General features: G+C 38.0%; 1 protein-coding gene across 1 annotated transcript; it reads right to left on the bottom strand.

Moving 5' to 3' along the window:
* Positions 1 to 6526: 6526 nt before the first annotated feature.
* On the bottom strand, positions 6527 to 7114 carry LOC148129073 (olfactory receptor 5AN6-like). Its single transcript, XM_087947352.1, has one exon. The coding sequence runs from the start codon at positions 7112 to 7114 to the stop codon at positions 6527 to 6529; it is 588 nt and encodes a 195-aa protein (XP_087803478.1).
* Between the last annotated feature and the right edge of the window lie 9083 nt (positions 7115 to 16197).

Here is a 16197-nt window from a genome sequence, read left to right on the forward strand (position 1 = left end):
TGCCAATTATGTACTGAAAGGGTTGAATTTCTTGGATACCTCCTTGACAAACAAGGGATTCACCCCACAGACAAAAAATTGAAAGCCATCAAAAACACCCCCAGACCAAAGAACAAAATGGACCTCCAAGCCTTCCTCAGACTCATTAATTTCTATAACATTTTTCTACCCCAGAAAGCAACTGTTGCGGAACCCCTGCACAGATTCCTTGATAAAAAGGCTTCCTGGATATGGGGACAGCGAGAAGAGCACGCTTTTCACCAAATAAAAAACCTTCTGACTTCAGACGCAGTCTTCATTCAATACAATGAAACACTACCACTGACTGTTACTTGCGACGCATCGCCTTTCGGGGTTGGCGCCATCCTGAGCCACGTTTTGCCGAATGGAACAGAAGCCCCCGTTGCATTCTTTTCCAGAACTTTGTCCAAGCCAGAGAGGAACTATAGCCAGCTGGACAAAGAAGCCCTCATCATCGTTTCCGCAGTAAAGAGATTCCATGAATACATTTATGGTAGGACATTTTCCATTATTACAGACCACAAGCCCCTACTTGGCATATTAGCAGGTGACAGGCCCACTCCACACATCTTGTCACCTAGAATGACAAGGTAGTCTGAATTTCTTGCCGCTTATAATTACAAATTGATACATCGCCCAGGCAAGACTATTTCGCACGCTGATGCCTTAAGCCGCTCCCCCCTGCCAGACTTGCAAGATGACCCAGCACCCACGTTACCAGTCTTGCAAATTGAAATGATACCCATGCCACCAGTAACCGCGCAAGACATCGCACATGAAACTAAAAAGGACAAACGCTTGGCGCGAGTTCTCAGCTGGGTTGGCCAGAAACCGAGCCAAACGAACTTTTTAAACCGTTTAAAAACCGGCAAACTGAACTCTTTTCACAAAGAGGTTGCGTGTTGTGGGGAGACTGGGTAGTAATACCAGAGACACTAAAGAAAAAAGTTTTAGACTTGCTGCATGACGGACACCCTGGTATTGTGCTCATGAAAGCCCTGGCCAGGAGCTATGCTTGGTGGCCAGGCATGGACAAGCAAATTGAAACCTGGGTCGCCGCTTGTAACAGGTGCCAGGAGACTCGCTCGGCTCCCCCTAAAGCCCCACCATTGGAATGGGAAATACCCAGAGGCCCTTGGTAGCGCATCCATATTGACTTTGCAGAGCCGACCTAGGGGCATACCTTCTTAATCACTGTTGACGCTTATTCGATTTGGCTCGAGGTGAGCACAATGAAGACAACCACCACGGAAGCTGTCATCAAGAAATTAAATAGACTTTTTGCCACGCATGGTCTTCCAGATGTTATTGTATCTGACAATGGGCCACAATTTACTGCCTTGGCTTTCGAACAATTCTTGGCAGACCGCGGCATCTGACACACATTGACATCACTAGCTCACCCGGCGGCGAATGGTAGAGCTGAACGCATGGTTCAATTTACAAAAAAAAAACTCTGCACAAAATGGAACATGGCAACATCCACGAGAAAATCACCAGGATGCTTCTCCTACAACATATCACACTGAATACCACTACCAACAAGAGCCCAGCAGAGCTACTAATGGGCAGAAGACTCAGGTCACCTCTAGACCGCTTACACCCTGCTTACACCCCAGAAAAACCCCTTGGTTCCAGCAGCAAGCACCGCGCCTTCAAGGTAGGAGACACTGTTTTTGCCAAAAACTTTACAGGGGACCCACTTTGGATCCCTGCAAAAATCACCCAAATCATAGGCCCCCGCTCCTACCGACTCAAGACCACCAATGGGAGGTCGTGCAAGCGTCATATTGACCAGCTAAGATCCAGGCTGGCCACTTTCCCCCTCAAAGACTCTAACCAAGAAATCAGAGGGGGGAGGGAAACCTCAAGTTCGGAAAAAGAACAAACACCTGTACAAACAGAGCACCCCCCACAAACATTAAATAAAAACCAACAATACTTACCAGCCAGAAGGGAGTCGTGGCAGACGGGCACTTCGCCTGGAAGCAGCAGCCGGACAAGCTCCACCAGCCCAGAAAACCCAGGCAGGAGCAACAGAGCGAACGACTCAACCGACCCGGAATCACCAGGTGGGAGTCGCAGCTATAGGACTGGCTCACCCTTCCAGGCAGCTCCATTCAGAAGCTTGAGAGCGACGCAGAGCCCGTCCGAACCCGATGGTGAACAGAGACATTGTGAACTGCACAAGTCTAGTAGGCAGGTACGAAGACCTGCCTACTTGCGTGACTACGTTACCCCACCCCTTGGACGGCTTGTAGACCTGCATTCCTATTGGTCCAGAAAAGCCGGGCTGTGATTGGACAATATTAAGCAATCCTGATTGGTTCATATTCGGGCTGCCGTGATTGGGTAAAATCAAGCGCGGCAATCTCAAATGCATGTCATAGGCTGCCTAGCCGCAGCCAGCTCTATAAAAAGAGCTGCCATGGCTAGGGTTGTTGTCTCAGTATCTGGTTTCCTAATAAAGAACTGTTGTCACTACTTCGAGTCTCGTCTCTCCTTGGGACCCACCACCCAGACATAACAATAGGAGCCAAATGTAGAAAAAGCTTTCTGTTTGCCTGCTGATGATTTTATTTTGAGAATGGATGAAATAATATTAATAATTTTAAGAATTGTTAAAATGATATAAATAAAAGAGACAAAGCAATAATATAAAATAAGCTCACCACAAAAAGACAGGAGCTACGTGTGGAAAAAGCTTGCTTTATATCTTTTGCTGAATCAGTTTTTAGAATGGCAGAAATAGTTAGGATATAAGAAAGAAGGGTGAAAAATGAGCTAAAATCAGATATCAATTCAAATATTAGTCCAATGTAATTACTGAAAGTCTCTGCACAAACAATGGCAAGAGAAATTCTGGCAAGATCAAAGGGGGAGGTTTAACCCTTTATGTGAACAAAAGCTGGTGTATCAATACAAAGACTATAGACAGCCACTGCTCCATGGATCTGGAGTATATGACTCTTAAATGTAGACCCATATATCTTCCACGGGAATTCAGCATGGTTTTGATTACTGCAGTCTATGTCCCTCCTGATGCCAATACTACCATAGCTTTGGGATTCCTGTATAACACTGTTAGTAATCAGCAGAATAATATCCTGATGCTGTGCATATCATAGCAGGGGACTTTAATGAAGCTGATTTAAAAGAAGTGCCCCCTAAATTCTATCAGCATCTTAAGTGTGCTACTAGAGGAGCAAACATATTGGACAAAGTATATACCAACATCAAACATAACTATAAGGGTATACAATTATCACATTTGGGACAATCAGACCATATGTCACTGCCTTTAGCACCAGCGTACATCCCTCTTAGGAGATGGGCTCTGCCTATAATAAAGACAGTGAAATCTTGGCCAGAAGATGCTTTCCAACAACTTCAGGATTGTTTTGAGAACACAAATTGGGACATATTTTACCACCCTGATCCAGAGGTGTACACTGCAACTGTTCTGTGCTATATCAAACACTGCACAGATACTATCACTGTGGATAAACGTATTAGGATCTATCCCAATCAGAAACCCTGGATGACCAAGGATGATTGGATTAAAGACTTTCTGATGGACCAGCCACAAACAGTCAGAGTTGGGTCTTTCACATCCTTCTCCCTGACTCTCAGCACTGGCTTTTCTCAGTGTGTGCTCAGTCCCTACCTGTACTCATTGTACAAATACGACTGCATATCTTCTAATCTATCTAATGTGATAATAAAGTTTGCAGATGATACCACTGTACTGGGTCTCATTACAGGAGGAGATGAATTAGCATACAGGGAAGAAGTCCAAAAGTTATCCATATGATGCTCAGAAAAAAACTTGCATCTAAACACCAGCAAGACAAAGGGAATGGTGTTCGACTTCTGGAAGCAGAGAGAGGAACAGGTTGTCAGGAAGGCTCAACAGAGACTCCGTTTCCTTAGGGTCTTGTGGAAATATCAAGTGGAACAATGACTGATTACTTCCTTTTACCGGTCTATGATAGAAAGTGTCCTTACATATTGTGTTATGGTATAGTATGCTGGCTTGATAGCCATGGACAAAAAGGCATTACAGAGGAGGATGAGCACAGCAGAAAAAATATGGGCTGACATCACTGGACAAAATTGCCAGAGCCCACTGCCTCAGCAGAGTGAGGAAAATCCTCAGGGATGATTCATACCCTGGTCAGAACTTCTTTACTCTCCTACCATTCAGCAGGAGATATAGAAGCATAGCCAGCCAAACAAATAGGCTGAAAAATAGCTTTTATCTATTGGCTGTCAGACTTCTGAATGCACCATAACACCACAATTAGGTTTAATATGATAGACTTACAGGGCCAGCACCAAGGGAGGCTCATTTTAATTTCATTGTACGCATGTTGTGCATTGATAATAAACATTTGATTTGATTTGATTTGATATAAAAAAACCCAACCCCTGTATTTCAATGTAAATTTTAAAGCATTCATGCACACATTTTTCCATTACTCAAGCATTATATCCAAAATTCCTTGCCAACTGAATCATACAGTTTCACATATTTATTTTTAAATTTTGATTTCAACAAAATTGTATGATCCTTAGTAACAATATATTAATCATAGGCACATCATAGCAATTTCATTTTTTTTTACAAATTCAAATCCATATTTTTTCTTGTCTAAATTATATTTTTCCTTAGGCACACCAGAGGTAAAGATGTCCTTCTAATTCAAATTCTTCCTTTAATTTGGGATTATGTTCATTTTGGCTAAAATGCATTATTTGGTTATACATCAACCAGTCTAGTCCTACCATCATTTCTTAAAAAAAAAAAAAAAAAAACCATTCCTTCATTGGGTTTGTTTTAATCATCATATGAGAAGGAATATGAGTTTTTTGGTTTATAGTTTAGCCTTTAAAATCCGCAGAGCCACTTTATCCTATGAGGATGATTTATCTGAACATGGGTTTAACCAAATTACATGGGTTATGACTAGAAATCTTAAAAATTAAAAATTGCAGCATGAAGAATATGTATAGCATTTTATTTAGTATCGAATCATTAAAATGTTCAGGTGTATCTCTTTAGCTTTCCTTCATAGCTTCAACAACTTTAAATAGCAACAACAACAAAAAGATACACTATTCATTTTAATCATTACCTTTAAAATATATGGATTTACAAATGTCATGAATACTTTTAACTTTGATATGAATAGAATAGAATAACAGAGTCAAAGGGGACTTTGGGGGTCTTCTAGTCCAATCCCTTGCTTAGGTAGGAAACCTTACACCACTTCAGATAAATGGTTATCCAATTTCTTCTTTAAAAATTCCATTGTTGGAGAAATTACAACTTCTAGAGGCAAGTTGTTCCAATGATGAATTGTTCTGTCAGGAAATTTCTCCTTAGTTCTAAGTTGCTTCTCTCCTTGATTAGTTTTCACCTATTGCTTCTTGTCCTACCTCAGATGCTTTGGAGAATAGCTTGACTTCCTCTTCTTTGTGGCAGCTCCTGAGATATTAGAACACTGCTATCATGTCTCCCCTAGTCCTTCTTTTCAGAAAACTAAACATACCCAGTTCCACCAACAGGTCATTATATGTTTTAGCCTCCAGTCCCTTAATCATCTTCGTTGCTCTTCTCTGCACTCTTTCTAGAGTCTCAACATCTTTTTTACATTGTGGCAACCAAAACTGTATGCAGTATGAAATGATGGTTTTCAATGTTTCTGTTAAAAAGGCATACCATAACATGGTGCAGAATATATTGAATTCTTATTTACTTCAAATATGCAGCAGTTCCTATATAAATACATTAATATCTGTTTATGAATAAATATTTTGAATAACAATTAAAATCTGTTCTATAAGATTGAATATATTTTGAGATGTATGAGATTTTTTAAATGATATTTTATTGGGAGTATATGCTTTTATAGCATTTATACAGAGAGAGAGAGAGACACACACACACACACAGAGAGAGAGAGAGAGAGAGACAGAGAGACAGAGAGACAGAGAGAGACAGAGAGACAGAGACAGAGTTAGAAAATGCCTACCTTGTTTTGATTGGGTAATTGCACATTAATTCAGCAACACAACACTGGGAGACCATATTTGGTAAAGGTAAAAATTATCCCTGTTCAGTTGTGTCTCACTCTAAAGAGCACTGCTCAATTCTGTTTCCTATCTGTGGGAGCCAGCATTATTCAAAGATACTTCTATAGTGATGTGGCTAGCATGACTATATGCCAAAGTGCATGGAATGCCATTAATTTCCAAGTGAAGTGGTACCTATTTATTGACTTGCATTTGCATTTAGAATTACTACGTTGTCAAGAGATGTGCTCACTCAGTCACACAGTACTTGGGTCTCAAATTGTTGACCTTCCAGTCAACAACTGTCTTAACATTTGTGTCTTAAGCACTAGGCCAATGTGTTCTGACCTGCTATAATATTAATATTTTATTATTAGTCAGTGGTGGATCTATGTAAATATTAAAAGTTCTGCATATTGCTTCAAGATTATGGAATGGGCTTACATTTTCCAAACATTTTCAATAGAACAGATCTGATATCTTTGTTTTTCAGGCTGTATATAATTGGATTTAGCATTGGAGTTAAAATCCTATACTGAATAGAAATCACTTTGTCCAGATCCATGAGTGATTCTGAACTTGGCTTCATATAGCGAATCAAACCAGAAATGTAAAATAAGCCCAGAACAATGAGATGGGAGCTGCATGTAGAAAAAGCTTTCTGCCTGCCTTCCACTGATTTAATTTTCAGGATTGTTAAAATAATGTAAATATAAGAGACAAGTGTTGTAAGAAATGAACTGAAACCAAACAGCAACACAGATATGAAAAGAATAATGTAATTAGTAAAGGTGTTTGCACATGATAAGGCCAGAAGTGTAGGAAGTTCACAGGTATAATGGCTGATTATATTGTTGCCACAAAAATGAAGATTTTGCAATGGTACTATATTTACCATAGAATAAAAGAAACCCAGGAGCCAGGCTCCAGCCACAATTTTATTACATATCTCTCTTGTCAAGTATATGCTGTAATGCAAGGGGTTACAGATAGCCACATATCGGTCATAACCCATTGCTGCGAGGATACATACTTCTGTACAAGCAATTTGGAAAAAGAAAGAAATTTGTGCAATGCATCCTTCCCAGGAAATTGTTTTCTGGTTCATTAGGAAGTTTGCCAGCATCTTGGGAACAGTGACTGAAGAATAGCAGATGTCAACAAAAGCTAAATGGCTGATAAAGAAGAACATGGGGGCCTGAAGGTGAAGATCAGATTTGATCACCAATATAATTACCATATTGCCCAAAATTGTGAATAAATACATGACCATGAACAAGAGAAGAAGAACATTCTGTACCAGTGGATCATTGGAGAGACCCAACAGAATAAAATTTGTTACCATAGATTGATTTTCTAAATCAGATGATTTAAGAATCATAGGATCTATGAGAAAAGAAAAGAAAAATTATAAACCTTCAAACATTGTTTGAAACAATGTTGAAAACTACATGAGAATGTATTTTACTGACTGGATTTAAAGGTTGTTTTTTTTTCAATTTCATGAAGAGCTTAGATATTTTCATTACATTTTAATTCATTAATTATTCCAAAATGTACTTATTCTTGGACATCATTTGTGCATTTATGAAGTGAATTTATCACATAGAAATAAAGGTTATTGCACATGAATAAAACATTGTATTTGAATTAAAGTCCTCTTTATCTGATAGAAAGGCATTGTCTTAAAAAATAGTCATAAGGAAAAGATTGACACAAATAACATTAGTTAATTTTGCTCAGTGTTGCACTAAAATATAAAAAAGACACAATCTATATTAGAGAACTCGTTCCTAAAACTACTTTCTTCTTCTAAACCCCATTATCCACATCAGACATGAATTTACCTTGTAGGAAGTAGTTCTTTTGCAGCAGAGACATACTTTGCCTCCTTGTATCTTTGCCTCCTTGTCCAAATGCCTGGAAGCTTTTCTTGGAAAATGATAATAAAAAAGGCAATAATAAAAAAGGCAAGCGCATCAATGTGCTTACCATCCCTATCCTAATGTTTCCTTTTATGCTTATCCATTTCATGTATTCATAATCGTGTTTATATTTATATCTGTTATCTAATACATGATTGACAAGTACCAATATTCCTTCTGGAATTCAAGGCACTCGAAACCAATTAGGAATATATTGCTCAGAAATTAAAATAGATTAAGTGTGGATATTTTTTTTTTTGCTTTTCCCATCTTTTATTTCATTTAAAGTAAGAGTATAACATACTGATCTTACAGTTACAGTAATGCTGAAGTCATGAAATATTTGTTGATACCTTCAAAGGAAACACAAAAAAATCAATGGCTTTTTCGTCTTCACTCCTCAATCCATAATAACTGTCTTCATAAAATCATGTATGAATAAAAACATTTTTATATTTTTAGTTAGTAGTACAAAAAAGGGAGATAATTGTAGAGAAAATAGAGATATAAATAATTTAAGCTTTTCCACGTTTATTCCAATCATATCCAAATTTTCAAAAAAAAAAAAATCACATATTTTCTAATTTAATTCTTTCTGCAAGAAATCTGTGGATGAATCTTGAGTATGATTGAAAGGATAAATGAATATGTTAAACATCCATTTCAAGATGAGTTATAAAATATTTATTTGTTTATTTACATTTAAATTCCCAACTCCAATTCTTCTAGATAAAATGGTTTAGAAAAATTCATATCAATCATACATAAAGATTGTTTTAGCATAACTTGTTTTTGCATAATAATTTTTAAGTTTTCTAAAATCAACAAAACTGATTGCTTCTTACTCACACTTCTAAAACACTAGAGGAACTTGCCAATTTAAAAACTAAAGAAATAAATTAAAACAAGCCAACAAATGTTTTTAAAACTAAAACTATGACCCAGTTCAAAAACTTAAGTAATCTCAGGATTCAGCCTAACATGCCACATACCTATCTTATTGTCAGGTCTTTATTTCCATTTGAAAATCAATGTAAAAGAGAAAGAGAAATTTTACATGATATTTTACTATTTCTGAAGAATCAGTCCATAACAAAGATTATTTACCTTAATGTTTCAGTCTGAATATTACTTTTAATCTCATTCTCTCCCTTCTTCCCTTTCTCCCTTTTTCCCTCCTCCCTTCCTTCCAGTCAGTGTGTATTGATACATAATAATTTCCTGGACATGTCCCTGCAGTTTTCTTGGAAATATTTCAGAAGTGGCTTGCTATTGCCTTCTTCCAAGCCTCAGAAGGAGTAGTAGCCCAAACTGACCCGACTCCCTCAAATCTCTAATAATAATTTATTATTTATTAAACAAATATATATGGCCACCCAACTCACACATAGATGATTTTGGGTGGCCTACAACATTACAAACCACAACATAAAAAAACGTAACACTTCCCATGGCAGCAACAATACAATCAGATCCACCTGATTGGCTCCATCTCGATTTGGATCCTAGGTCTGATGACAAAGTGACATCTTCAGGGCCTTTTCGAAAAACAACAAGGTGGGGATTCAATATACTTGTGTGTGGGCTGATATTTCACAGAGAAGGGCTCATCACTAAAAGGACCTTTTCCAAAATCCACAGGATTATATATTACTAATAGGTGGGTCCCACAACATATCCTACCATCCAGACATAGTGGGCTGGGCAAATGTAATGAGGATAGGACTTTCAAATAGCCTGGCCCCAAGTCATTGTGAGGCATGTTGAATTGTACCTGGAAGCAGATTGGCAGCCAGTGCAGCTCCCCAAAAAAGAGGTGACACATGTGTAACTTTAGGCTTGCAACAAAATTGTGTGGGGTATTGCATTTTTCATATTACATATAATTTATTGACTACTCTATTTGTTTTAGTATCTAAGCTAAATTCTTATATACTTAGATTTAGAAAAATATCTTTGAAAAAATATATTTCAAGATGTATTCTTTGAGAAAGAAATTTTAAAAATGATATTTCCATGTTTGTGCATACTTTCAGACCATCTTGTATTAAAATAAATTTTGAAAGATGAATCATACATGTTTGTGTGCAGATGCAGAAAAAGAATCAGAGAAAGATCATCTTGTGTTGAATGTAATATACCTAATAATCAGGGGTGGGATTCTATCGGTTCTGACCGGTTCTATAGAACCCCTTGTTAACTTTCTAGGAAGTTCAGACAACGGGTAGTTAGAAGAAATCTCCTTTTGCTTTTTCACCTTGATTACATTCTTGGCAGTATGCCTAGACTTACTGTCTCCAAAGGAGGTTTTCTTTCTGCCTTGAAACTTTCTTAAAGAGGAAGGGTTGTTTTAAGCTTTTTACACTGCTGCTGGGAGGAAATACTCCCCTGGAAATACTTCTTCTTGGCTAGCTAGAAAGATCAACATTCAAAGGTGAGTTTACATAACCTTTCTGAGTTTTGGTCTAAAAATGGTTTTTGGTGAAGTTTAATTCTGTGTTAGGTGACATTTAATCCTGTGTTTATTAGTGGGATAGTTTTCTCTATTCAGCTTTGTTTGGAAGGAAAAAGATTAGTCTCTGTTTCTGAAAAAGACACTGGACTGAGAAATCTGGCTAGTTCCTGTGTCTATTTGTTCTGGTAATTAGTTTAACAAGCAACAGTTATTGTTGTGATTTAATTATTTGTATTGTGTTTGAATTTTTTACTGCCTCATGGTTTCTTTTTCTATCTGGGGAGGGTCTTCCTTCACTGCTTTAGTGGTATCTGGCACTGTCCTTTTGGGGTCTACTTCCAAGAGGCAGGATGCAAGCTTGGCACTGAGTTTTTTTACTACTTTTCTGGGACCTTTTCTTAAGGATATCTTGTGAGATGAGTGAGACCAGCTGGTATCTTTAAGTGTTGCAAATGGATCAAAGGATTTCTTTTCCTGTGTATGCTCTTTCCGGAGAGCTTAAATGATCTCTCTGCTAAAGGGTTTCACTTTATGAGCAGGAGTTGGCTGCTGATAATTATCATTGCATTTTAATTCCTCAAGGTGCTCTGGCATCCTGCCTGATTTGTAACTCTGGCTTGCAGGTATTTTTAATCTAATGATTGGCATTTAGGGCAGCTTTTTTGTACAGGTAATCCTTGACTTAGAATAGTTCATTTAGTGACCATTCAAAGTTACAATGGCACTGAAAAAAGTGACTTATGACCGTTTTTCACACTTATGGCCATTGCAGCTTCCCCACTGTCATGAGAGATCAGGTGAGGAGAAGCACCCCTTAATGTGAGAGATGTTGTGTTGGCCATGCCCACCCAGTCATATGACCACCAAGCCACACCCACCAACTAAGCCATGCCTATAGAACCTGTTGTTAAAAAATTTGAATCCCACCCCTGATAATAATACATAATATACATAATAAATAAATATCATCAGAGCAATATGAAACATTCATATGTCCTCACTGATTAATTCATTGTCACCATCACATCATTGCTAGCAAACACATAGAAAAAATTTCTCCATAATGATGCATCTTTAAATTGGTCCTTTAGATCTCCAAATTGTGAACCCATTGGCAGTGTAAAGAGTCAATCCATCTAGCTCCTCATCAATTGTCCTCATCAATTCTTTCCTTCCGGGTTTTACACAATTATAACCTTCTCTAGAGAGCTAGATTGTTGCATGATGTGTCTGAAATAGGATAGTTTGGGACTGATATATCCTTATATTGGAAGAAGGTTCTATTTCGGATGTGAGATGCTTTGGGGAAGACAGTGCCAGTACCCTTCAGTCCTACTGTACTATTAAACCCCTTGATAGGGAGTTGCCATATTTATAAAATATTATATTATATATTATATTATATGGCATATTAAATGTGAGTATTGTTTCATGTCAAACTTCGCCGCACGTGGGGACGAGTGGAGGGGGTGGGAGAGCAGCGACGCCGCTCAAAGCTGAGAAAGCGCCATCCTTGCTTTTGTGCTTCGGGAAGAGTTCGTGTTTTTTGTTTTTTTGTTTTTCTCCCAGGAATGGGATGCTGCTCGTGCGATTTTCTTTGGGAAGTTTTCTCTTCCCGGTTTCAGCCTTTGCTCCGAATCCTCCCCCCCCCGCCACCCCCAGATTCACTTCTGGAAAGGATGCTTGTGTAACTCTTTTCCTAAGTGTTGCTGTGGTGGAGGGGGGGCAGTGTGCAGCGTGAGCGAGAGGCTCCTTTCCTTTCTCCCTGAGCGCAAAACCGTCTGCCTTCTTCTCTCTTGGACGGACAGAGATAATAAGATAAGATCCTAAGTGCGTTGTGGAAACAGATCTGGATCTCGTTGGAGAAAGGTAGCAAATGAATGAACTGGACTTTTGGCAAGTCTCGGGGTAGGAACTCGAGGCTTTCTGGAAAGTTAGTGAGCAGGAAAATAGACATCCTTTCCGCTTTCTCCCAGCGTGGGTATCTCATTATCCCTCCCTATAAGAAGTAACAACCACAAAGCCAAGGGGAAAAAGGACCAATTTCTTGTGCCTGATCAGTGGCGGCCTTTTGCACTCAGAACTCTCTCCTTTGCGCTCATCCACGGTCCAGCGACCGAGCCTCTCCGCGTGGAAATAAGGAGGCCTTCTCTCTCCCCCCAGCCCCCAACGGTGAGCTGCACATGCTCCAGACTGCTCCAGCCAGCTCGCCATCCGAGTGCAGCCAGAACGATGCGCAGGAAAAAGCCACAGTAGGAAGTAAAGATTTCTCCCCCCCCCCCACCCTCTCTCTCTGAAATAATTAATGTCACAATCAGTGTGGTGCACCCTTGGAGACAAATTGGTTGGGGAGGTGGAAAGATATTAAGAAACAACTCGACTGGGCATATAAGACGAGCCCCACGACTTTTTTGCCCTGAAAAACCTGCCTCCAAGTGGGGGAGTCATCTTATACGGCGAGTATATAACAAACTCTATATTTTGAGTGGAAATGTTGGGGGCTCGTCTTATACGCCCAGTCGTCTTATACGCCGGCAAATACGGTACATGCAATTGAAGGAAAAAATACTTAACTTTAAGAATGAGCAGAATTATTCTTACTGACCATCTAAAACAAACCCCTTTGCAATAAAAAAATATCTAATAGTCAAATAACCTGACTAAAATGTTGCACTACAAGTTAGATTATTCTGAGAAAGCCTTTCCCTCTGTTTCTCAGTCACTTTTAGTTAATTATGAACCAACCTGTATTTGAGAGCTGCCTTCTTCAAAAAAATGTTGTCTTTCCTGTAACCAACACTTCAGGGGTGACATGAATTTACCTTTCAGGAAGTAATAGTGCTGCTGCAGCGAAATATTCTGTATCTTTGCCACCCTCATCTAAATGATTGGGAGGTTTTCTTGGAATGAGATAATTAAAAATGCATGAATTGATTATTCCTTCTGGAATTCAAGGCAGAAGAACTCAACTGGAAATCCATCATTCCCAGGTTAAAATATATCCAGGGTAGATATGTCAAAAATATTTTGCTATTTTTTCCTTTCCTTTTTCATACAAAATCATATTTTAAAAATACATTTGAATTACTGTTGTAATTGTTTTCATATATAGATACAAAATGAATGGAATGTATATTTCTGATCTAAACCAAATTATACTCACCTCACAAAACAAATAAATGAAAACTGAGAAGAATAAAGTCCCTGAGAATATTTTCCAGCAATCTTGAGAGCCAGTTTGATGTAGTGAGTAAGGCATCAGGAGAGAAACATGGAGATCATGAGTTGGAGTTCTTAGGCACCTTGGTTCAGTCACTCTGTCTCAATTGTAGGAAGAAGGAAATGGCAAACCACTTTGAAATTTTGCCAGTAAAACAACAGGGATGAGTTCAAGCACTCACCAGGAGTAAACATTGATTTGTAGATACATGTGCATACACACCCATGCATATATAGTATGGGTGGCCAAACTGATATTTACGTACTTCATGCACTGTAAGGATTCCAGCAGTTATTCCAATTAAATCATGAGCCTCAAGCCACACTCCCAAAATTAAAAAGAATTTATTTGATGTTAACATTCTACATCCGGCATTAACCTGGGCGTAGCCAACTCTGAGATATGTAATTCACTGTCACCCTTGATCCTGGTTCCCCCCCACTCCTCTGGGTGTATCATCCAACGAAAAACATCCATAGCCAAGAGTCATCAATCATGATCTTCAATTAGATTTTTGCATGGCAGAAGCTTCAGTCATCTAATCAGTCTTTGAAAAAAATATGAATGGAATGTACTTTTGATTTTACACTGCTGCCTGGTCTTTGAAACTCCCCCCCCCCTTTCTGTTGTGAACTATAAAACGAGTATACAAATGTTTTATGAGTTGACATTCTAATTGAAGGTGATCTGTACAACACACACAAAATCAATTTGATTGCAGATATGGAAGCTTATGCTCATGAAACCCCATCCCCAAGCTTGGTTGGATTTTCTGCATGTAACCTTACTACAAGGTGATTGGTTTGGATGTTCCTACTCTTTACCGATGATGCCTCTGATAAGGGATAGCCCTTCCACTTGATTAAATATTGGAGTTTTCTCCTGTGCCACCTCAAATTTGTTGTACCTCATAATGGGGTATGACTACAGGATCTGGGAGCTCACAAGGTAGGGGCCTCGGTGTGTATACAAAATGTTTTATGAGTTGCATGCACATTGTTGGGCTTGAGAAGGGCTGAGAAGATGTCTGCAGACCCCTCATGACCTGGATACCATCTGTTTCAATTCCTTCCCTCTGGACGGTTCTATAGGGTATTGTATGACAAGACAACTGGAGCCAGGGACAGTTTTGTTCTTCATGCCATCACTCTACCTAATTCTCACAATTAATGAAATTCAGTGACTATTAAGTTCTATCTTATGTTTATGAAAACTGATTCATAGAACATGGTTGTCGTGTTATTATTTATTCCTTCTATTATATACCCCTTTTGTTGGCTGCACATTTTAATTTTAATTTTTGTTGTTGTTATTTGCTCTGTTGTTTTGCAAGTACACAGAGTGCATTCCTTGTTTGTTTAACCATACTTGGCCAAATAAAGTATTTAATGTTATGTAATGCAATGAGATGTGAGCTGATATTTAATTCCTTCTGAAATTCATGCAATTAAACCTATTTGGGTATATAGATTCTACAAGCAACAATATGTATTGTTAGATTCATTTCAATAATATACGGTAATCTACTGTATGCCATCCTGCCCTGCTAATTGTATTCTGAAATCAGATCCTGATTCCTAGTAAAAAATCATTGTAAAGGAGATGTTTTACATGCATTACTTGGGGCCCAATTGTGTCTCAATATAACCCCTCATCTATGGAGTTTATGGTATGAATCATGAATATTGAGGCTTTTTTTTTGCAGAATACAGTTTTGAGAACAAAAATACATTCATTAAATTATTAAAAAATAAAAATAGAAAGTTGTTCAGAAGATATTTATTTATGAAAAAAATGATGAAGAATATTCCTTTATACTATTTGCAGTAAATTAAAAATTGTTCATAAAGCACACAGAAAAAGCCATTTGATCCTTCTCTCAGCTAGTTTATCTATGTGAATCATATTATATGGAATTTGACTAGAAAGTCTGTCAAGATAGCAAAAGCAACTGAAAAATAGCTTTGTGATAAATATATGTAACATATTTGCTGTTTTCAATGACAACCATAGGCAGATATAAAACCAATGCTATTTTCTAAACAAAATACATTATAATATTCTTAAATTCTGATATTAAATAACAGATTTCAATTTCTCAGATAAATGTGCTGACTGTATCATGATGTAGAACATATTGCATATTTGGTTTGCTTAACCTTACCACTGCTATATAATTACATAAAATAGATTTAGAGATGTTTTGGAAGATCCATATTCACTGCATAATTCAAGGAAAATTAGAGAAAATAGATGCAAACTAGGGATGAAAAATTACATACATGCAGTACATATCAATGATATTTTTTTTAAAAAAAAATGCTCATATGGATAACAGCAAGTTTGGAGAAGATTTTTTTATAATCTCATATCAGAGCATAACTCCATTCCCAATGCAGAAAACATGTGGGAAGTAGCAACCCTCTCTCCTGTTGGCTTATTAATTCTTTTGCTCTCTAATTGTCGAAGTCATAGGCATATTAAATGTGAGTATTGTT

The sequence above is a fragment of the Notechis scutatus genome, chromosome Z, assembly GCF_049901735.1.
Source record: "Notechis scutatus isolate UNSWTSFEM ecotype Mainland chromosome Z, rNotScu1.2, whole genome shotgun sequence".
NCBI classification, from domain to species: Eukaryota; Metazoa; Chordata; class Lepidosauria; order Squamata; family Elapidae; genus Notechis; species Notechis scutatus.

Excerpts from the sequence above, each read along its gene's own strand:
- LOC148129073 (XM_087947352.1), bottom strand. The coding sequence starts at position 7,114 with ATGGGTTATGACCGATATGTGGCTATCTGTAACCCCTTGCATTACAGC.